The sequence below is a fragment of the Epinephelus fuscoguttatus genome, linkage group LG17 (genome assembly GCF_011397635.1).
Source record: "Epinephelus fuscoguttatus linkage group LG17, E.fuscoguttatus.final_Chr_v1".
Taxonomy (NCBI): domain Eukaryota; kingdom Metazoa; phylum Chordata; class Actinopteri; order Perciformes; family Serranidae; genus Epinephelus; species Epinephelus fuscoguttatus.
Genome location: NC_064768.1, coordinates 2,003,525 through 2,027,529, shown reverse-complemented (window position 1 = coordinate 2,027,529; position 24,005 = coordinate 2,003,525). Strand labels below are relative to the sequence as shown.

Genomic DNA, 24,005 nt, shown 5'->3' with positions numbered 1-24,005 from the left:
ATACATAATCAATAATGCAAATACACTCAACTTTAAATGAAAATCTGGGGAATAATTCAATGTAACAGTTTCCAAAATGTGTAATACGCCATTATGCCCTTCACTGGGCAGAGAAAGACACATGTCCACCATTTTGTTACAACGAAAACAGAAAAACATTGGCCGTGACGTAAAAAACGTCACTAAGTATAAAAGCCAAGTCCGTCCTCTTCGACCTCATTCCTGGATTTGTTCAGAGGTAAGTCGTGTTAGTAAGACAGAAGTGTTATTGTCAAGATTTTATCCGTCTAACATGTGAAATTACTACAGTATGTCTTCAAAAATCAACAAAGTACTTGAATAACTACGAAGGACGACGAAATTTGTCAAGACTTGAAATTAAATGTGTGTTTGTTGTGTGTTTTGCAGGTATGAATTTGCTTTGCCGAAGACTGAAGCGTCGAGGACTTTGAACAACTCTACTCAAATTCATATTTTTTTTCTTCAAGTAATGGACATTTGACTACTATTTTTGCCTCCAGTTTGTTCCTGAAGGAAAGGCTAACGTTAGCTTTTAGCTATCACAGCCCCACCCATAAGAACTTTCAGTTGATATTAAAACCATGAAGGTTGACGATATAAAATTTATGAAATAAGAGATATAAGTGCCTGAAAAGCACACTCTATTACACCCGAGACGCTGAGGATCTATAGTATCAATAGTAAGTTGACTTTGAAGTTAAATTGAATCGAGATCAATTAAATGAAAATGGTTGTAGATGATAAGCTTACTAGCTAGTTAGCTGGCACCGTCAATTAGCTTGGTTCTTGGCAAATAATTTGGGTATAACCAATGTTATAGTATGAGCTCACACAGGAAAGTAGACGGAGGCACAAGGCTCCGTTTCTTTGTGTGTGAGACGGAATGGACGAGTTGTACAAATAAAACTAAATACTGAGTAAATTCGTAAAATAACCATAAGCAATCTATTCATAAAGATTGCCGTAGGCATAATTGTTAGAAAGCAAATTCCAGCTCATGAAGTCGGACTTTTTGCCTGCCAGACTTGTTTTGTAGGGGCTGCTCCACGGAACGAACACCCACCGCAATCTATACATAAAGATTGCGTTAGCATGAGGATTGTGGACATACTTAATGAAGCACTGTGTGTTGATATGTCGGTAATTAAAACACAGGGACTTCCCGAAAGCACGCATCATGTACTCGGCAATCTGTGGATAAAGATTGCAGGATGACTCAAGCGAAGTGGTTTTGCGAAGCACTAACAGTTGGGATTGGCAATATGGTGGACGGGTTGTGGTTTGCCTTTCGTCCTCGGACAGCTCCGGGGGCTAGACGTGTTCTCGGAGCAACATTTGGGAGTTCTTTCAAAACTGAAATGCAGAAAAAAGTAAACTGATGTCCATCGCATTTTCTGACTGCAATTCGCGTAAGATTCAGTAGATATGTGGTGCTCGTCGACTTGTTTTCCAATCAGCCAGCACGGTCTTAACAAGAAGAGCCATTGTTGCTTGTGTAGGGATTGGTTTGCCGTCGTCGAAGTGGTTAACGGAGGGAGGGCCCTGATTAGTAGCCAGTCTCCAGCTCCCTCCCCTTTGACAAGCATCTTAGCCACAGGAGCAAGCTTGTTCTCAGCTATGACACATGTCAGGTTCAGCGCAAGCCTTTTATAGGCTGCATGAGCTGCTCTTATATAACCGAGGGCGTTTTACATTGCTATTTGATTAGTTTTGTTTGGTGTTGATGAATATGTCTTGTTGCCTTAGTCATAGTCAAGTCTGTTGTTGCACAGATGTGTGTGTGTGTGTGTGTGTGTGTGTGTGTGTGTATATATATATATATATATATATATATATATATATATATATATAATATATATATATACACGCACACACACACACACATATATATATATGTGTGTGTGTGTGTGTGTAGTAGAATGCTTGGTCATTGAGTACATTCCTATTTTGTTTTACAATAATGTATCAGTGATACACAGAATGACAATGCACAAATAATGTTCTTTCCCCCACTGAACCAGGAACCAGGGGCATGTTTTAACACTGATTTTGTGTATATGTGTAACAGTTGTGACATTTACAGGAATTGGGTTATTTGCAGTGTTGTGGAGGTCTGAGACTTTATAAAACTTCTACTACAACAGTTACACGGGTAAGACCTAACTGATTCCTCACATCATGACATTTCCAATGAATTGATTTCCAACAGGGTTGCCGGTTGTGTACTTGAGTTGATAAATTGGCACGAAAACAGTTTCTTCATAAAATATATAAACATACAAAAATATGTGCATGCTTATAAGAGTCAACCCAAGCAGTTCTATCAGGAACCATTTACAGGTTAGGTTATTAATAACACCTTTTGTTATGAACATTTTTTAGATTCATAAAATTGAAGACATTCATAATGGCCAAATGACTTGGTGTTGGCTGTCTGTCTGGATCATTGATTTTTTTCCATAGTTAGTACTTAGACTGATGGAAATTATTAAACATTAAACGCCTTTCATTCATGAGTTTGTTTTACTGTCAGATTAATGTGTGACAGTTATGACCAATGTTATTGGATGTTGCACTAACAGTTTTATTAATTTGTAATGCATTTTTCCATTGTGTAACTACATAGACAGAACAGTGCCAGTGTGTAAACATAAAGTGACCTGTAGGCGGCAGTAAGTGCCCTGATATCTACCTCTGGCTGGAACAGTCGATAGTGATGTCATTAACACCACTGTAGTCTGAGTCACCACTGAGTATTTATCAGACTAATGCTACAGTTTTCAAGCATTTCATACTTGATACGAATACCTCCAATCACACTTAATTGGTGCATATAATTTTAATTTGTACCATTTATTTAATCATTAAATTGTAAAAATGGGGTTTTACAAGGCACTATTGATGCTTCTGTTACTATTCTCCTTGTTTAAGTTGCATTTTTGCATAAATGTGAATGATTGTGATAGGCGTGTGGCATTAAAAATTTGATGAATCATTACCAGTAACATTTCTTTCAAAAATGAATCTCTTCGGCTTTTTTTCACTTGAACAGAAGTTTGACCCTTTACTTTGTTTTGTGTTTGATACATATGGAGATAATATGTATATTTGTGAAAAAAAAACATTCTTGCTACTTAATATATATTAATAGTTAGGTCTGATATGATCAGCGAAATCTTTCAGTAAAGAAAATTTAGGTAAATAAAAATAAGTCAATTAATAGTGGATGTGTTTAATTTTGTTTGCTGTTTAATAATGTGCAGTTTAGTTCTCAGCATTACTGCTACTATTTCAATCATAGTCTGTAATGCCCCTCACTCTATAATTAATATTCTGTCAGTCTAAATGTTCTGTGCCATAGAGGACACATTCTGGAGGCACTTGGAATAAGTTACAGCATCTGTCACTTGGTCCCTGCTAAGCTGGTGTCAAGTTGGCCCCGTGAAGCACTCCAAGAATCCCGAGTATGAGCCAGCACATGAAAGTCTTCCTGCACTGTGGATGTTTGACTGCCAGAGCAACTGAGTGCTGTGTGGCAGGGAGCAACTGTCTGGGGCTGCTGATTTGTGTGTGTACATGTCAGCCCAATCATCAATCTAGATTAACATTACTTATTTTTTCAAAGCCTGATATACCAATCATTAACTGGATAGTAGGTGAGAGTGGTGTGCTCCTGAATCACTGCTGTGACTTGCTTTGTAAGAGAATATGCTGCTGATCAAACTCAGTAAATCTGATGAGTCCTTGTTGGCAAGTTCCAGGTGTTGATCTGATTTGGGTGTTGTGTGTCGGTTCTTTGGACCAAGATGTTGACGGAATGTCCTTTACACAGACAGGCTGGTGTAGTTGCCCACTGGATCATTGAAGTGAGATAATTATGGATGATGGTCAGTGGTGGGGTGAATCCGTCTGCACTCTGACCTTGTTGGCCTGATGCAGTTTAGATTTTTGTGTGATTGATGTTAAGCAGCTTAGAGTCTTGATGGGACATTTTTGGAACAAAACAGATTGAAGTAGTTGAGGTTTGATACCTTAAGATAGTTTGGGTGGAATTCTGTAGCATGGCACTTTTCTTTTTGGCAGGTAAAAAGTCCCTACTAAAGAGCATTGTAATACTTCCTCAAAGTCCAAATGCTTCTTGTACATACCAGAAAATATAATACACCTGTGTCCTGTTGGCATGTGTATTAATATTTTGAGGTGTGTATTTCAGACATGGCAGGGGAACCAGTGGACCCCCGAGAGATTTTGAAGGGTGTGGAGGCTCTGCTGGGGAAGGATGGAGAGCTCCGCAGCCTGGAGGGAGTCCCAAAGGTGTTTAGGTGAGGAACTGTTCCTGGATGTGACATGACCTTTAATTGATTTACTGAATCCTAACTCTTACACTAGGTGATATTGTAACACCTTTGCTCTTTTTAATGCAGCCTGATGAAAGGTTCAACCAAGATGGTCAGTAGATGTATGTACCTGAACATCCTCCTGCAGACAAAATCCCATGATGTGCTTAACAGGTGGGACCTAACTCTACTGTCAACACTATATACTGCAAATCTTGTTCTTAATTAATATGGTAATTAAAACTGGTATGGATCAAAGTATGAAGACATTCCATTCAATTGTAAAAACTGTAGACTTACAAAAAACAAATTTAAGCTCAACTCAAGGTTTGCTTACTAGCTTTTTTTTTAGAGTTTCAAAGTCCACTCTTGTAAAATTCAAAACTGTAGTGAAATGAGGATGAAATAAACATACACTATACAAAAGAATACTGCTCTTTTAGAAGCAATTTACAAAAATAGAAAAGTGTTCAAACTAAAAAAAAAAATAAATAAATAATCAAGTGCATAAATGAATCATAAGTAGGGCTGGAACCATACCACATTGTAAGTAAATGTTTCTTGAGTCAGTATCAAGTTAAAACTCTGTTTGTTCTCTTAACACAGTTTCACATTATGGTGTTTTCTGATGGTAAAAAAGAAAGGAATTGTGTTAGGAGAGGTCAAGAAGCCACAGGCTTATACAAACGGACCTCCCCTCAACTTCAGGAGAAAAACAGACTGACAAAAAAGGGGAGAAAAGCAGACAAAAGAACTAAACTAACATTATACAAAATAAGCAAATGTTAAATGACATGAAGCACCCTGAGCAGTCAGTGGAAAATAATCCAATAAAAATCAAGAAATAAATAGAACACAGTGCAGAGGAAAAAGGGGGGAAATGTGTTAATATACAAGTTAAGAGATAATTAGACATCATGAATTAAATGTAATGATAATATCTTTTTAAAATGTTGTAAGGATAAAGGGCTTCTTACATCATGTACTTTGGTGCTCCAAATGTGTATACTGCAATATCCGAGGGAGTACTGGCCATGTTTCAGTTTGTAAAAAGGACGGTCGAGCTGATTAACCTGTCTGGTGTTATATGAATGAATTTGATCAACGAAATTTAAAGAATTTGCTAAGGGATGATGGTAGAGAGGAAGATGAGAACATGTATGTATATATAGACACTCATATCTGATGAATATTTATATCATATACTAAAAGAAGGTTATTCATTAGTTTCGTGATCAGTGAAACAAAGGCCTCTTTAAAATCAGAAAGTTGCCAATCTTATAAATCATTATTGCAGCAAGTAAAGTTTATGCAGATTTGAAGAGTATGTATTTGCCCAAACAATATTACCATAAATCATGGGATAATATAAAGATAATTAACAAGAAACCTTAAAGAAACTTTGTAATTTGCTTTTTCATCTTCCTTGAGAACATACAGCTTATTGCACTCTGTAGCAGACTTCTATCAACAAACCACACAGACATACTACTTAATCCAACAGTGAATGTATCCTACAAACAAGTATTGTGTTTTTTTTTATCCAAAGCCTGGTAAATCTTCCTCAGTGCCGTCAAACTGCACACACTGTAGATCATTTTGACTCAGTCCCACATCCTGACAGAAATACTCAGTATAGCGAATGTAAATCTGCCAAAGTAGTGAGAGACTCAGTCACAGAGTAGCACCAGCAGCATTATGTAAGGGAATCAATGCAACATCTACTCTGAAAATAACTACTTATAATAATCTCAGCAATCATTACCATATTCTAATTGATCTGCAAGTGTAATTAGTGACCATCTCAGTCCTTTGTTATGAATATGTTGTTCCCTTCTTCATCCAGGTTTATCAGAGTTGGTGGTTACAGGATGCTCAACTCCTGGCTCACCTACTCCAAAAGTACCAACAACACCCCCCTGCTGCAGCTCATCCTGCTCACACTGCAGAAGCTGCCTCTCAAAGTGGACCACCTCAAACAGGTACTGTCACAGTCTGTCCACCAGAACATTCCCACAGTAAGCCATACAGGCCACTGTAGCATCTTACATAGATAGATTGGTTGATTGATTTATTGCCATTTGTGCAGCTACAGGACAGTACAGGTAGAATTGAGTTTAATTTGCATAATTCTCAAATTCAGCTTTGTAAAAAAGGCAAGAAAGGCAATTAAAGGAGCAGCATAAAACAGAAGATACACACAAAAATGAAACTTATCACTATGAATCACTGCACAAAACAATGGAGATGGAAAAAAGACTATGACAGAGACATAATAATGTGCTTTTTTAAAAAAAAAAAAAAATTATTATTATTTTTTAAAGATTATTTTTTGGGGCTTTTGCCTATAATTGACAGGAGAGTGTGACATGAGGGAGTGAGAGAGAGTAGGGGGAGGACATGCTGCAAATGGTCGCAAGCCGGAGTCGAACCCTCTGTATATGGAGGCATCTCCTCTGTATATGGGGCACCAGCACTATCCACTACGCTACCGACGTGCCGTAATGTGCTTTTTTGTCTGTCTCTTAGAACAACACGGCCAAGCTGGTGAAGCAGCTTAGCAAGAGTGCAGAAACCGAAGGTCAGTTTGCCTGTACATCAAAAATCAAATCTAAACTCTGCGTGTATATGTCAGTTGTGTGTATCCCACTAACATACTTGTCCTTTCCTTTTAGAGCTCAGGAAGTTGGCGTCTGTGCTAGTGGATGGCTGGATGGCTACAATTCGCTCTCAGAGTGTGTCAAGCAGCAGCAACTCTCCTGCCGGTATAGGCTGATGGTTTCTCTTTTGAAAAATAATAACTTTATTTCTATAATGCTTTTCTAAACCAGAGTTACAAAGTGCTTCACAGTGCAATGTCATGCAATATGAGAAAACAAAGAAGTAGAAGAACATCATTTATAGAAAATGCAATTTAAGAATGATATATGTACTATGTACCTAAAATACATATATACACATACAAAATTATACAATGTTATACAAATGCCAGTCTGTGCAGGTGGTTTTTAACAGCTTTGTAAACTGAGGAACTGACTCATCTGATTTAATGTTAAAGGGAAGTTTGTTCCACAGCTTTGAGGCTAAAACAGCTGTGATGCTGTTGTGATCCCCACATTCTGTACCAATTGTAAACGGTGCCTCCTATCTGCACCTCCTATCTTCTAACAGGTAGTGACAAACTCTTTCTTCATCTTCTAGATAAGAAAAAGAAAAAAGAAGAAGGCAAGGTAACAGTGCGGGATTTAAAGGAAAGGAGTGGAGATGAAGAGAAGAAGAAAGAGAAACCGAAAGCTCATGCACCCAGCCACACAAAGATTCGGTCCATAGGTAAACTTCAGCTGATGAGCAGGGATGTAGTTAGCCCTGAAAGTTGTCTTTGAAGAAGTTCTGTACAAGATAATTAATATGTTTTGTGTTGTGCAGGATTGGAGATGGACACTCCCAATGTGGCTCTTGCTAAGAAGGCGCCCACTGCCCCACAGCTGGGTGACAAGTACAACATCAAGCCTCCAGTCCTCAAGAGGCCAAGGTACTGTCTCCTCCTGTAGGAATGTTGCCTCATGACAGACTCATTTATACCAAGCAGTCCGATTCAGTTCAGTCACTTCTCTTTGTTACACATTGGAACCGTTATTCTTATGTTTCCATCGTCAGAAGTTGTGGATGGTACCAATAGAACAGTTCCAGTTTTTTCGTTACCTCTCTGTTCAGGTACCTAGCACACTGACCCAATACTAAAAGGTGGAGCTGCAGTCAGTTGATTGGTCAATAGAGATTTATTGCTCTTTCTTGACAAGAGAGACCCCTACAGGGGTGAGCATACAGGTCTGACCCACTGCATGTAGACTGTGGCTAAAAACCTGCCATTCAGCCACTGATTTCGGCTGACCTTCGCCCTCCTGTTTGACTTCACTAATGTACCTATCTTTTCCGTTGTAATAATATTCTGCTCGAGCCACATTCAGCCAGCAAATCGCCTGTGGTGTTAACAGGTTCAATGAGCTTTTCCAGAGCTTAAGTATAGTCAGGCTTTACCTGTAGCCTGGGCCCCGATTATCAAATTATGTTTGTGCTTTTTTATCACTAAAAGTTGAATAACACAGTGACACACAGCGGTTTATGTTTTTGTGGCGTTTTCTTTAATGGGGGCATTTTAATGACAGCGCTAGCCTCCACACATGCAGTCCCACCACCAAAATAAGTTCATCCCACACATTATTTTGCTGTCCAAGATGACTGTGATTGTGTTAAAGAAACAAAACAAGCCAGAACATTTTTTCCCCTATAGCAGAAAGTTAATTAGTGATGCCAGACCTTTCTCCAGTGCTGAGACAGCCCTTAGGAGATAGATCTGGCTATGCAAGACAAGAGTTTACATACATTAGTCAACTCCCACTATAACTTACTCAATGCATGAGCTGACAGCGTGAATTTATCAACACACCTTTAATGTCAGTCTAAGATTTCTGGCCATTCCATTTGTTGTTATTGTCTCTGTTGAATTTTAAGTGGATTATAGTAATACTCCATTTCCTCACTTGGAGAAACGTGAGAAATGTGGTGGAGCGTCATTCCTTTGCACTACAAGGCTGCTCTTTTCCAAATGCTCCAGCCTGTTCTTTTTGTTCTGAAAATGTCACGCAACCCCATGATCAGTAAGGTCCAGGCATTGCTGATTAAGAGGAAATACAGTGAAAGCTGGATGGAGCAGTGACATGGCTACTACCATTTGGTACAACCCTGCCTACATAATAAAAGTAGTGACTGTGGTAGAAATGACAAAACAGATCTACAGTTAAGGTACATGTCTGTATGGATAAAGAATGGTTCCAAGGGTACTGCACTGAAAGTGAAAGGTGGAAACACAGCTTATCTGTGTTTCAACAGTGCCTTCTTGTTATGCATTTTTTGCAACTGGCCCATTGCTGCCATCAGGTTGCTAAAGGTGGGTCTTACATGTTTTCCTTTTATCTTAATTTTACCTCAACAGCTCAGGTGCATCAGATGCTCCACCTCTGGAGAAAAAATACAAACCTCTAAATACCCCCTCAAACTCTGCCAAAGAGATCAAAGTCAAGATCATTCCAGCACAACGTAAGTTTAAACATACATGCATTCAAAGACAGGCTCATGTTTGCAGTGCATATTAAAGAGATGGGAGTGATGTAGCAGCTGTGGTGGTCATCACTGTCTTGTGTCGTCACTGTAGCGATGGAGGGCACAGGGTTCCTAGATGCTCTGAACTCTGCCCCAGTGCCCGGGATCAAGATCAAGAAGAAGAAAGCTAGTACTGCTACTACAACTAACACCAAGGTTGTCTCCCCCACTTCTAACAAGGTACACACTGATCTCAGTAGATTTTGACCTAGTGTCAGTATGTTTTATGGTGTTATGGCCATTGTCTGTCCATAGCATCCTCAGAATATTTTCTTAAATTAGGTTTTCATTCATTTATTATTTTTATTTAAAGGAAATGACCACCTTAGAATGAAAATACAGACAGTACTTTATGACCCTCATGCCGACAAGAAGTCCAGTGTAGTTTTTTAATCCACAAAACTCGTTCGAGGTATCGAAGGATAACAGCTAGCCAGATTTTTTCATACGAGTGAAGTGCATGGAACCCACTTCCAAAATCATTTTGAAAATGTAATAAATCTCCATTAATGCATTTCAAAAACATCATAATGGATCGTCCGTCGTAATCCAAGTGCCCTGAAGCCGCGGCATGCAAAATTGACTTGAAAAGACATAATTTACTCCACTTTTATAGCATAATTTCTCTCCGTGGTCAGTTAGCCTGCAGGCGTGCTGTGTTTACATGGCAACTCGCGCGAGGCTCGAGAACGTCCAAGACAAACTGACCATGGTGAGAAATCATGCTATAAAAGTGAAGTAAATTATGTCTTTTCAAGTCAATTTTGCATGCTGCGGCTTCAGGGCACTTGGATTACAACAGACGACCCGTTCTGACGTTTTTGAAATGCACTAGTGGAGTTTTAATACTTTTTCAAAATGATTTTGGACATTGGTTCCATGCACTTCAAGTGTATGGAAAAATCTGGTTAGCTGTTATCCTCCAATATCCCGAATGAGTTTTGTGTATTAAAAAACTACACTGGACTTCTTAGCGGCATGAGGGTGAGTAAGAACTGTCTGTATTTTCATTCTAAGTGGTCATTTCCTTTATTTAAGGTTGTTTATTTTTTTTCTTTGTCTTTTCCTAAATCCTCAGATTAAATCTGGTCTGTAATTTTTATAGCTATAGCTATATAGCTATTTCCTATAGGTGTCTCCTCATGCAAGACTTTCTAAGAATTAGGAGCTTTTAGCTGTCATCACCTCCAAAGCAGTTGTCTCACTCACCCTCCTTTTTTTGTCCCCAGGCGAGTCCATTTGACAGCAAACCCTCTGCGTATTCTACATCTTCCACTAAACCATCATCTCCAGAAAGTGCTGCTTCCGTCACTACCGTTGATGAAAACCAGGAGCCAGAGCAGCCTGGGACCCCCGTTCCCTCAGAGGACACAGAGCTCTCTGACAACGGTGAGGTCCTCGTGCTTTTTGATGAAAACAGATTAATGTGCTCCTCTGACATTATACCATCATCTTACATTTTTCGTAGTTTATCGATCGCCTAACTCATGTCTTTCTCTTTGTCCCTTTTTGTTTGTAGGTGAGAAGCCTAACGCTTTGGCAGAACCTCGTGGAGAGGAAGAAAGCTTGACTAAGAAGGGCAAAAAGAAGAAGACAGTTCACTGGGCTGAGGAGGAGCAGCTGAAACACTACTTCTATTTTGATTTGGATGAGACAGAGAGAGGTAAGGCATGTGCATCTGAATGCTCAACAACTCAAACAGCAGCTGTCTAATATCAAAACAGGAGTTCATAACAGGGTTTTCCAGAAGCACCAGATGGACAACTGCACATTAGAACCTTTCCAACTGACTACTTTCTTGCTGTTTCAAGTCACATCACTATCTCATTTAAGATCTCGGTTATTTTTAACGAGCCTGTATCTTTAAATCAGATGAAGGGTTATGTTGGACATCCGGATCGTAAATTATCACAGAAACAAGCCATGTTAATTTCAGCAGCAGCTTGGCTCGCAGTCTCCTTTTAGTGGACAAGAGCAGGACAGTTAAATAAGGTGAGGCTGGCAAAGACTACCGGTAACTGTAACGGTAGTCAGCACTGTCATTTAGAGTTAAAATAGTTTAACGTTTGTCATCCTCCACAATGGAGTTTACAACCAGATGTTACGTAGCTCCTTCGCACAAGGAGAAAACACAGGCAATCTGGACAATTAGTTGGCATCACGAGAAAAATTACATAAGATAATGAAAACAAAATTATTTTAATGAATATATTTTCTTTTATTCTCTGAAAATGATACGAAACCACCATCATCACATATTGTCATGCATGTTTTGTTTTACCATCCTGCCATTGTTTGGGACTGTTTGTTTTTCCATCTGCCGTTTACTGTCTGCCTGATTCCATGTAAATGCTGCATAATTCAGCTCCCAGTTCCCAGCTCCTAACCTAAAAACAAACTTGAGCAACTAGAAACAAGCTAATCTAACTTAAGCCACAGCTCAGCTAGAGGCTCCTTCTGATGTCTGGCTACCAAAGAGCACTGGAGAAACACTGATTTTAACATGAAACTGCTTTATTTAGTGCTACTATTTTCAGCCAGCTCAACATTGCTGGAAAACACTGTATTAATGATGTTATTACACCTAATTCACAGTCAACGTCAACAAGATTAAGGACTTCGGTGAGGCTGCTAAACGAGAGCTGATGATGGACAGGCAGACATTTGAGATGGCCCGTAGGCTCTCGCATGACACCATGGAAGAGAGGGTCCCCTGGACACCCCCAAGGCCTCTGACGCTGACTGGCAGCCTGGTCACCCCAGGGGCCAACAGCACAGAGAAACTCACCCAGAGAGACCGCGAGATGGGCATCCTGCAGGAGATCTTTCTCAGCAAAGAGAGGTAGGATATTAGACAAAGCCTGCTGCATCTGTGGTACTTTGTAAGGTTTTTGTTTCCAGGATCAAAAATATATGAGCTTTAAATGCCAAAAAGTGAAGATGGTGTTCCTAAGAAATCTATAGAAATCTATGTTTATTACACTTCTTCACAGAATTTCAACCTAAGGAGTTACACATTGGCATTTCAGATAGATAGATCATAGTGAGAAAGTATTCCAACATCTATCATATCTAAGTTATGCACGTAGAAAACTACTTGTCACACAATGACGATAGCAACCGGTAACTTGTTCAAAGTATTTATGATGATTATAATAAACTAGTCCATACCCATTGAGTGCACAGTTGCCCACGTACAGTTTCACATGGTGTGTTTTTGGGATACAGGTCATAGGGAATTGCAGATTAAATAGTCAACTGAAACCATTAAAAGAAGAGCAATGTTTTCAGACAGAGTTTTTGTAAATTTGATAGTATGATTGCTTTATTGAAAGTACAGTAGTACCATTGCAAATAGTGGGATAGTTAGTGGGCTAAAACTGTACATTAGCAGTTGAGGTAGCACGTTGAAAGGCAGATAGTTAAAGTGTTAATGTGTTGTATTGACTTAAAAGTGGGATGCACGAGTTCACGTGGGAAAGGTGCGGCTAGCCCCTGTTGCAGCGGTGTGGGTTGGAATCCGATTTTTCAAAAAAATCCAAAATGGTGGAAAATCTATATAACCGGAAGTTATGGCTTCTTGAGGCAGATTTGTTCCTCATGAGGAGAGGCATCTCTGTGCAAAGTTCACGTCTCTACGACATACGGGGTACGAGATATGCCCATTCAAAGTTTGCAATTTCATTCGGTTGCTATAGCGTCCCCCTTTGGCCAATTGATGTAATATTGCTTCATTCACATCCTCCCATTACCCTCTACCACTGTGCCAAATTTCACATAGCTTGACCAAGTCAGTGAGGAGAAAAACGTGGAACAGACACACACACCCACAGACAGAGTTTTTGTCATTATATAGTAAGATAATATGCCATTCATATGCCTGGTTAGTGATCCGAGACACGGCATTTTATTTGATGTGCGGAGTGATTGCATTCTACTATGAAAGTTAAACATGCAAAAAATAATACTGTTATTATCAGTTGGCTCTAGCTTTCTGTTACCCATTGGTCAGACTGCCTGCAGTGGCTTGGCTGACAATAGCTACATTAGCCAAGGCTAGCTCTGATGATAGTTTCAGGGTGAATTGGCAAGGATATACCTATAGGAACTTACTTTACTGTCATTTCAAAAGCATCGTACATAGCCCAGCAACATAACTGACTTAACTTAAAATTATAAAATTCTTTATTAATGGCGCTATGTTATGCTACATTGTCAAAAGTCAAACATTGTCAAGCACACATAAAATATGCCTTAACAGCAACAAAATAAGATAAGATATACTTTATTGATCCCCCAGGGGGGAAATACAAGTTTCACAGCAGCACAAGACAAAATCAAAAGACATTAAATAGAATAAGATTAAAGACAAGAAATAAAATGTAAAAATTAAAGATAATAATAGATAAATTAGAATAGATAAATATTGAACACAAGTACAAAATTCTGCTCCCCTAAAACTCGCAAGGCTCACAGATGAAACACTTGTCTTTTACTTTACATGTTTTACCCACATACACAACATGCTAACGTTATTAGTAAATGCCTATGACATTTTACATTACATAAATTTGCATAGTGGCTGGCAGGCTTTCCACTACCCATATGAAGTCGGGATAAATCCTCACAGAACTACAAATGCTATTTTGTGGGGGCTTTATAAGCCCCGTTTACGCTGCCTTTTTAAGGTGGGAATGTCCTGCCATTATGCCGCCGCGTTCTGTATAAAAGGTACAGTCGCAGAATAGGAGGACAGAGTTGTCTTGCCTTTGAGCTGGCAGCAGGGGTAGTAACAATGCCGAAATAACATTTGCGTGAAAGGGACAGCCGACAGGACGGGATGGGTGTGACGTTTAGACGATGTGCTATGTGTGCGACCCAGTGCTGGGCAATTTAAAAAGCAAAAATTAAAAAAAAATGTGTACAAAAGGTACAGGACAGCACTCCAATAATAATGTTTATTGCCACACGAACATTTTGGGTGAAATCCTTCCTCAGCGTGCACAAGCAACAAAGTGAATGCAGTAGTCACTTATCAATCAGGCAGACGCAGCAGCTGCAGGTCATGGCAAGAGAAGAAAAAAAAGGAAAAAACAGCAACAATATATCCCTTCTTATATCAACACAAACAATTCAGTAAACACAATAGTGATATTTTTTCAACAGTTAATCAACAATGAAATGCATCTCAATCTCTAAGAATTTCAGGACCTGCAATGTATGTTAATGATTTCCCATCTCTTCTTATCGCTAGTGTTCCGGACAGTCCACATGAACCAGACCCAGAGCCTTATGAACCCATGCCTCCTCGTCTTATCCCTCTGGATGAGGTTGGTACACCAAAAACGCGCACACTAGCACGCGCGTGCACACACACACACTCACACACACACACACATACACATACACATATATGCTGTCTCTTTGAGGCTGTTTACATGTTGCCGGCTATTTTCATAAACGGACATTTCACTGTCTCCGTTTTCAAAAAGATCTTCATTTACACTTACCCGTGTATATATACACAAGAGCATGCCAAACCTGTAGGTGGCAGTGTAACGAGAAGCTCAAGCCTTCCATGTATCCACTGTCACCATAGCAACATAGGTCGCATTTTAGACACAGGCGCAAGTTCCAGCGCATACTGTGACGTCAGCTGCCTAAAACTCCATTTATCTCCGTTTATCTCAGTTTACATGCAAATGCGGAACTGGAGTTTTCCAAAATCTCCACTCTGGCTGGAGTTTTTAGAAAGACTCGTTTTCAGAGGAGAAATCTCCGTTTGCATGTAAACAAAGGGCACAAACGAAGGAAGATGTCTCCGTTTATCAAAATCACTGTGTACGTGTAAACGGCCTCTTACATATCTTTCTCTTATTTAACACATTGTGTACATGTGTGTGCAATACCTTGTTTGCTAAGCTGTCAGTGTGGTCTCCCCTCCAGGACTCCTCCATGCTGGATGAGGGCTATGTTGATCCCATGGACACGTCTTTACAGCAGGGCTCTGCCATGGCCCAGAACGAGAGCTCCAAGCTGCCGCCCGTCCTGGCCAACCTCATGGGCAACCTGAGCAACAGCTCTCGCAGCCCTCAAGCCACAAACACTGCCAACAACCCTGTGGCTCCCACTGTCAATGTACAGGAACTGCTCTCATCTATCATGGTAAAGATACAGCATAGTCATCAGGAGAAGCTTATTTTTATACAATTACTTTTTTGACATTCAGGACTCCTTGTGTACTTTTGAAACTCACTAATCGATGTACACCCAGTACTCATTTTATTTTTCATGAAATTTCAATAGCCAGTGTAAATATACCTCTGTAGTTGGTTGTAAAAAATGTTGGTCTGTTGGTAGTTGTAACGTGTAGCTAATGTGTAGCTGTCTGTCATCAGGGTGCTTCTGGTAATCAGTCTACTGACGACTTGATAAAGCAGCCAAACTTCTCAGACAAGATTAAACAGCTACTTGGCTCCCTTCAGCAGACCCAGAACCAGAACCAGGGTGGACCCCCGCCAGGTTGAACTACATCTCTCCTCCTTCTGTCATAACACCATGTCTACTTTTTCTGCTCCTTCTCTTACTCATTGTTCTTTGTTTTTCTTTCAATCTAGTCAATCCAGGTTTACTGGGTCACGGTCCAGGCATGAACAATATGAACAACATGAACATGCACATGCAGATGCCCATGAATGGGGGCTATCCACCTAACAATCCACCCAGTGGTCCTCGCTTCAACCACCCTCCACCTCCTCACAACCACGGCCCACCTTTCAATGCTGGTGGAGGCCCACGCATGATGGGGCCACCGCCAGGCCAGGGCCGAGGAGACAATGGTAACTACTGGGGAGACGACTCCATGAGAGGAGGGCCCCACAGAGGGGGCCACTTCCACAGAGGAGGACGAGGCCGAGGAGGAGGAGGGGAGCCGGGCTTCAGGGGCAGAGGACGAGGGGGACCCAGAGGAGGACACAACAACATGAATGGTATGTGGTATATTCAATATGAAGTCCCTTTCCACAGCACTAACTCAATCAGTACAACAACAGTGTAATGTCCTAATCACCACTTTGCTGCTCTCACTTCTCCCTTCAAAGAGACAATCAACAAGTGACAATACAGTTTTTCATGCACTGTTCAATTTAGAGATTTGGGGCTTTTTTTGCTTCCGTAACATGTTTTCTTTCAGACTAGTGGAAAGAAAACATCCAAACCACACATTCAAGAGATTATTTTAGTTCAGATTTCTGTTATACATTTCTGCAAAAGTTGCAAATTTAATATGATAGTTCTGTTTGCATATTTAAAGGATTTAGTGGCATCTAATGGTGAGGTTACAGAACTGAAACTTCTCATGTGCCAAGTGTGTAGCTGAACTGTGGTTGCCAATGCGAGAACGTGAGTGGCTCAGTCTAGAGCCAGTATTTGGTTTGTCCTCTCTGCGCTACTGTAGAAACAACATGGCAAGCAGAGAACCTGCTCCGCATGTAGATATAAACTTTTCACTGTAAGATAACAAAAACAAAGTCATTCTTCATGGTAAGGTAACAAAAACAGAGTGATTCTTATTCTCAGCTCTACCTACACCAGTGTACGTAATCTTGTACAGCTGCCAACTCACACACTGATCCAAGACTCAAGCAGTTGATACTTTTCAACTACAGTCTGTGCATGCCACGGTCTATGAATGCTGCAGGTCCACTTTCTAATGCAGTGAAAAACACATTTCTAACAGATAATGTTGCAGAGTGAAAAGAGGATGCTGACTGCACACAGACAGATGAGGCAGAGCAGCACTATAGCAGCTTTTTGTAAACACTGCTGTCAGGCCAGCTGTGGCTGCCACACTGCTGTGGAGTTAGTTTAAAGTTGGAAATTAGACAGACAATGACTCTGGACCCAGCAGCATCTTACTCAGTTTACAGTCAGAGGACAGTTCGCTCACCTCCCAGCCCTCCAAAAATGTGAAATTATGAAAAAATTTATATTATATTGGTCTCATGTAGCACACTTATTTTCAGTATTAATGTGTAGTTTGTTTAATATAAATATTGAGATGATATTCACTAGGGATGGGCATCAATTTTCGATTATCGATGATTGATTGTTAAGGCTTTTGATCGATCACAAATAATTTTGATCGATAGTCGCAGTGTTTCCCCTACAATGCCTGGCATAGGTCCGGCGAGTCGCTGTGCCAACGAGACCCCCCGCCCGGCGAGTCGCCATGCCCATGAGACCCTTCCGCCCGGCGAGCACGGCGGCTCGACAGGCCTACGAGATCCCCGCCAGACCTATGCCTGGCAAAAAATTATTAACAGACGGAGGCTCTCATCGCTCTCCAAAGCCTCGGCGGCTTCCCTTGAGGCCTCTGAAAACACTACGCCATTGAAAGACGGAGGTTTTGCTGAAAACTGAAGCCTGTAACTCTTGCTAGCAACGGTTGTAAACACCCAGGGGTGAACTGCACATGCACGCCATTCTTCCTCTTTGGCCTGGGGGGGTTGAGGCTCAAAACTGGGGCAGCTGTGCTCTCTTGCGGCGACAGTCTGCACTGCACTCTTTTGTTTTCTCTCTTTTGAAATACTCGCTTATCAATTAATCGATAATTGATCGAATTGATTGATTAATTTTTTTGATGATCGAATAATGAATTGTGATCATTTGCCCATCCCTAATATTCACATACAGCATTGAAAGTGTAGAGGTCAATATGTAATAATTAGATAATATGAATAAACGTTCATATAAAATACAGGAATAGAAGTCATCAAAGAAGTTTCTATAGAAGCTTTGCTGAAAAGCTCCTCAAAATGCTTGTATGACCATATCAAATTTGAAGTAGCCTTATTATACATTACTGTAGTTTTTGGTTGGATCCGGCCCCAGCCTTGGAGGAGTCATTGAGAAACAAGGAAAAATACACATAATGGTGTAGTAAAAAAAATACTGGCGCAGGTAAAAAAAAAAAAAAAAAAAAAAAAAAAATTGCATGCAATTTTAAAAGATACATGCACCAGTACATTTGCGCAGAAAGAAGTATTTCAAGCCCTGTAATATTATATATCCTTTTGCCCATAGATGCCCCTAAATCCTACTCATTTGACCTTTAACAGAATATTTCACACTTGTTCTATTTTAATTGTCTTAATTCAGTTAATTAACAGAGGAAGCTTCATTACTCTATTAACCTGTAGTGTCTCATTTTTTGTCTAAAAATGTGTGGAATTTTTTTTTTATAAAGACCATTTTGTCATATTCTGAGTCAGTAATCTCCACTTAAGTAGCACTTGCTGATACCAAGCTTTCCAGTGTTATCCCTATCTATGTTTTGAAGGTTTTTACACAGGGGTTTATTCATATGTCCTGTGAAGAGCCTGATTTACAGATCATTTGAGTCCTAAAAACAGGGTGAAAATGTCTTTTTATGGCTGTTAACAGTATTGACTCTAAAGGCTCAGACACATCAAACCAACTTCAGAGAACTAGCGCAAAGAAAGGTCCCCTGCTGCGTTGCCTTGGTCACTGTGTCTCAGCCAAAAAGTTGCACATGAACACACACTAAGACTACAGCCAGCAGCCTACCAGCACGTATGTTCAGCACCTGCGTGAGAGGAAATCACTGTCCACACCAGTAGACGGCAGTCATCTGTATTCGTTATTCAAAAAGGGAAACTGGAAGACCATCTTGGTGCTAGTTAGCCAGTTAGAAAATTAATAACACAGTCCAATGTTGAAAGAACAGAGCATATTTACTGTGCACCAGTGGACAATAACACAGACCATCAGGAAACGTTTCTGCCAAATAGCTCCAAAAAAAAAAAAAAAAAGGGAAAATAATCTGACTGTATGGAAAAATTTCTTTTGGTCTCACTCCCTCAGGATTTGAGGTCTTTGTTTACTTTCCTCACTTTAATTTCTATTCTCGTGCGGTGAGCTGAATTGCCAGTCAGAGTGATTTCATTCACCAGTGGGCTCCGCCGTCTCTGATGCTGAATCGGCAGGAAAAAAAAGCTGGCAAGGGCGAACAGTGCGGGACTCACCGCAGCGACGACGGCCACAGACACACTGACTGACAGCTGACTGTCAGATGATGTGTCAGGGCCTTGATATGCCAACAAAATGAAACAAGGGGTTTGAACCTGGCTTTATTCAATGCTCAAATTTTTGTTCTGGAAATGTATGCAAATAACACATATTTAAATAAATATTGTTTCATTTGTATATTCAAATATACAATTTCAGAAAACTTGTAATACAGAAAAAAACGATTGTCTTAAGTAACCAGCAGTAAAGCTTCATGGTGATATCTGTTAGTTTGTCATATGGATTACTGTTAATTTATCATGTTGATCTGTTCTGTACGACATCTATTGCACGTCTGTCCGTCCTGGAAGAGGGATCCCTCCTCAGTTGCTCTTCCTGAGGTTTCTACCGTTTTTTTTCCCCCGTTAAAGGGGTTTTTTTGGGGAGTTTTTCCTTATCCGCTGTGAGGGTCTTAAGGACAGAGGGATGTCGTATGCTGTAAAGCCCTGTGAGGCAAATTGTGATTTGTGATATTGGGCTTTATAAATAAAATTGATTGAATTGATTGAAATTGAGTTCAAAGTTTTGGCCCATTCACCTGCAGTGTCTCTTTAACACAGATACTGGAGCTTGATGCTTCCTTGTAGATGCTAGAAACGGCAGTTGAGTTGAGTTTGTTCGGGAGCATTAACTCACTGTCTCTCTCTCTCCCCTCCTCTCCTCGGCTGCGTACTTAACGGTCATGCGGACACAATTGTCCATTGAGTTTGAGAGTGTATGTATGTGATTGTGAGTGTATGGGAGAGAGATCCTCTGGGTTTCTAATTAATACATTTAGCTCACTAGTGTTTCTGGTGCTAAATAAAGAGGGTAACAACGTTGAATTGATGAGCTGACCCGTGGCCGTGGTGTATTTTTGTGTGATGTGATATAAATGCTGTTGTGTTTCCTCCTGTCAGATATGTCCAAGAGACCCGTGTGTCGTCACTTCATGATGAAGGGAAGCTGTAGGTACGAGAGCAACTGTGCTTTCTACCATCCTGGTGTAAATGGACCACCACTGCCCCCCAACCACCCCGCTAACAACCAACACAACCAGCACCCACAGCATGGACACTAGGTGACACTGCTGCCTACCTGGGAACAACTCTTACAACTGCTTGCCTCTGGAAGAGCCATTCTCTGTTATCAAACCACTGCAGGCTGTATGAGACACAAGGATAGAAAGGGTCTGCTGTGTCTGTGACGTCACTGTGCCTCACCTGAGAGAGACCACAAGAGAGGAGCTGGGAGAGGATCACTGATGGTACTTTGTGTTTTTATTGGGATCATTTTTAACAGTGGAACTGAAACAAGCCACCACACGACCTCCATCTGTCCATCACGTTCTACAATATTAACACGGTCGACCAAATGGAACTCTCCAACTCAGCAGAAAGCTTGCCACATGACTGAATTTTCTTCTTATTGTGCACCTACATGTCATGTTGCTTTCATATCCCCTTTAGTTTTGGTACTTCACAGGTCAAGTCTGTACAGAATAGTCAGAAATGTTTTCCCTTCTTACACAATTCTTACATGTGAGACAAAATGTTGGAAGCACTTTACAGACAAAACAGCCAACTGAATTGAGCCACAGCTAGGATTTATTTAACCTGGGCCTGAAGAAGAACTGCACAGTATTCAAAATGCTTTATTTCACCCAATCCTGAGCAAACTTTAGAAATGAGGTCTGGTGAGGAAGGCCTTTTTTTGTGTTTTCTTCCAGCAGCTGGTTTTGGATGTAAAGAGATTATGAAGAAGCAACAGCAGTGTGCTTTATCATATGGACGCTTTCCCTCTGTGCACTCTGGTCCAGCAGCTCGTCGTCAGACCGTCGGCGTATGGCGTGACAATCATGAGCTTCAGACATGCCATGATCCTGTCAAAAGTGCAGTTTCTCCCTGATCTCAGAGCTGCTGCCTGTGTCTTCTGTACTCCCATCTGAACCCAGGAGGGGTTTCTATTGTCAGTGTTAGAGTCAGATGAATGTGGCTCAGCTAGATTGAGTGTTTTCTGTGAAAACAATGACCTCTGTGTCTCTTGTGGGACTGTAAGAATGTAATGGTTTTGTTGCTCCCTCCACCATTTTATTTTTATTTTGATGCAATCCTGAGAATGTTGGCCCTCTTCAAGATGGGTTCAGCTTCTTGTCAGTATGAAATGTTTGTATTTGCGTGTTTGTATGAATGCAGAATACACATTCATAAACACACTCACTCATATTTTCTGTTGAATTCTTTTGTACAGTGTTTTGAATAAATGTCAAAACATAAATGTGCTGTGTTTGATTTCAAAGTGGGGCTACTGAAAACAATGAGCAGTTTGGATGAAATGGAAATATTCTGCAAAGAAGAATTACAAGAAAAACACCTTTACAACATATACAAAAGATAGGATTCCTAGGCCTCCACACAGCTAAGGTTAACACAAATGTCTAATGGGATAAAATGATGAAATAATGACATTTTATATCCAAAAGGTCGAGTTCTCTGTGATATAATGTTCTGCAAGAATACTTTTCTCTCCATTACTCAACATAATATCTCAGGACCACAACAAGAGGTCAGATACTGAATTGATACTGAATCTATCTTTATACAACACCAATGCGTACACTGAAAGTGTTATTAAATTCTTCCTTCTATCCATACTGGCCATGAAGTAACAACTCTACCATAAAGTTGGGAGACAGGCATGGATTCAATCTTATGGCAATTTTCCAATTGTGTATTCTGATTATTGGGGTAGGGCAAAATGATAAAATATGGACATGGCGCAAACTGCCTTTTTCAAAATGACAAGTGGAATCAACATACAGTAAGCTCTTGAGAAACGGAGGCACAGATTCTTTACAAATGCAGTTACTAGTGCAGGATGATAACGATGGATTTAATGAAAAGATGAAGGTATATTTTATCAGTCCCCAAGGGGAAATTTAATTTTTTCACTCTGTTGTCATATACACACAGGACTGAAATACACACACATGCACAAACTGGACCGATACGCATTAAATGGAGAGATGTCAGAGTGAGGGAGTTGCCCCGAGCAGCTGAGGGTTCAGTGCGAAATCAAAATTCCCACATTTGGAGAATTCTCTGGGGTCAGCGCAACTGCAGTGCAATGGCTGAGCCTTTGCCAGGGTGAACCACCTTCTTGATCATGGTATCTCCCCTGCCAGGTAAGTAATGAATATAAATATGCATGTGAATATAAATATGAATATGTCCATCCATTCATCCACCCATTCTCTAACCGCTTATCCTCTTGAGGGTCGCGGGGGGGCTGGAGCCTATCCCAGCTGACATTGGGCGAGAGACAGGGTACACTATCAGACTATCGCAGGGCTGACACATAGAGACAGACAACCATTCACACTCACATTCACACCTATGGACAATTTAGAGTTACCAACTGACCTATCCCCAACCTGCATGTCTTTGGACTGTGGGAGGAAGCCGGAGTACCCGGAGAAAAACCACACTGACACGGGGAGAACAAATATGAATATGTGTCTATTAGATTTTGATATGTGAGAGGAAAGGTCAGGAGGTCACTGAAATAAATGGAGTGAATTCTCAGAGAACCATAAATGATGTATCCTGATGGCTGACATAATAACATATCCCAGCATCTCAGTGAGTGTCACCTCTCATGTGACACTCACTCCAGGACGGACAGATGTACAATAGATGTCGTACAGAACAGATCAGCATAACAAATTAACAGTAATCCACATGACACAATGAGACAGAGAAAGAGAGAGAGAGAGAGAGAGAGAGAGAGAGAGAGAGAGAGAGAGAGATGCAGGTAATGACAGTAGCTTACAACAACATTATTGAAAGTAATAATATTATAGTTATAGTTCTGGCTACTGTGGTACAATATGTTGAAAGTATGTATTAATATCTGGCAGTATACAAGTGTGACAATAGTCATATGTGTATAATAACAGTAGAAGTATGACTAATGACTAATGATGGCAGCAGCAGCAGGAGGCATCTGGCAGGACCACGACAGCAGCACAACCACACACGTCACGCTGTCCAGGCACCGCTGTGATATGAGTTAATCTGAGAGACAGTGGAGCAAAGGCTCCGGAGAAGAAGCCGAGTTAGTGACCCTAACAGTGTCTAGTTAAGAATTTTTCTTGTTGCCAAGGTCAGCTCATGGCCCATGGGGTTCATTTGGCAGCAATCTTGAATTGATGACCACACTAATGGTGAAAGAAAGAAAGCCAATTTTCATAACTCCTGAACCAAACATAGAAAGAGAAATTAACCCACTTTTTCATATAACTTTGACACCAGGAATCAAATGTAAAGGAAAGGCCACTTTATTGGTAAACCAAACAAAACAAAACAAAACAAAACAAAACAAAAAAACACATTTTAGGCTCATAACAATATGTTTGCT

General features: G+C 40.4%; 1 protein-coding gene and 1 pseudogene across 4 annotated transcripts; one reads left to right on the top strand and one right to left on the bottom strand.

The window, feature by feature from the left end:
• The first annotated feature begins 284 nt into the window (after positions 1-284).
• ppp1r10 (protein phosphatase 1, regulatory subunit 10) lies at positions 285-21,863 on the top strand. 4 transcript variants are annotated; one of them, XM_049601565.1, is made up of 19 exons: positions 285-701; positions 2,105-2,173; positions 4,235-4,343; positions 4,446-4,532; positions 6,205-6,340; positions 6,888-6,939; positions 7,034-7,123; positions 7,560-7,688; positions 7,785-7,890; positions 9,352-9,455; positions 9,571-9,698; positions 10,748-10,912; positions 11,043-11,181; positions 12,114-12,360; positions 14,773-14,848; positions 15,465-15,683; positions 15,917-16,040; positions 16,136-16,507; positions 20,507-21,863. In XM_049601565.1, the coding sequence occupies exons 3-19, from the start codon at positions 4,237-4,239 to the stop codon at positions 20,665-20,667; spliced, it is 2,442 nt and encodes an 813-aa protein (XP_049457522.1). In that variant the 5' UTR covers positions 285-701; positions 2,105-2,173; positions 4,235-4,236; the 3' UTR covers positions 20,668-21,863. The 4 variants fall into 4 exon arrangements, with proteins under 4 accessions (XP_049457522.1, XP_049457520.1, XP_049457518.1 ...); XM_049601563.1 differs by having other exon boundaries at positions 2,105-3,589; XM_049601561.1 differs by lacking the exon at positions 2,105-2,173 and having other exon boundaries at positions 287-701.
• Positions 21,864-22,647: 784 nt separating this feature from the next.
• On the bottom strand, positions 22,648-22,778 carry LOC125905422 (U1 spliceosomal RNA; annotated as a pseudogene).
• Positions 22,779-24,005: the final 1,227 nt, after the last annotated feature.

What these genes read in the sequence shown, in the direction of transcription:
- ppp1r10 (XM_049601565.1), top strand. Translation starts at nt 4,237, where the DNA reads ATGGCAGGGGAACCAGTGGACCCCCGAGAGATTTTGAAGGGTGTGGAG. An exon ending in CCAGGGTGGACCCCCGCCAG is followed by an intron (nt 16,041 to 16,135) that starts GTTGAACTACAT and finishes CTTTCAATCTAG; the next exon opens with TCAATCCAGGTTTACTGGGT. An exon ending in AGGACACAACAACATGAATG is followed by an intron (nt 16,508 to 20,506) that starts GTATGTGGTATA and finishes TCCTCCTGTCAG; the next exon opens with ATATGTCCAAGAGACCCGTG.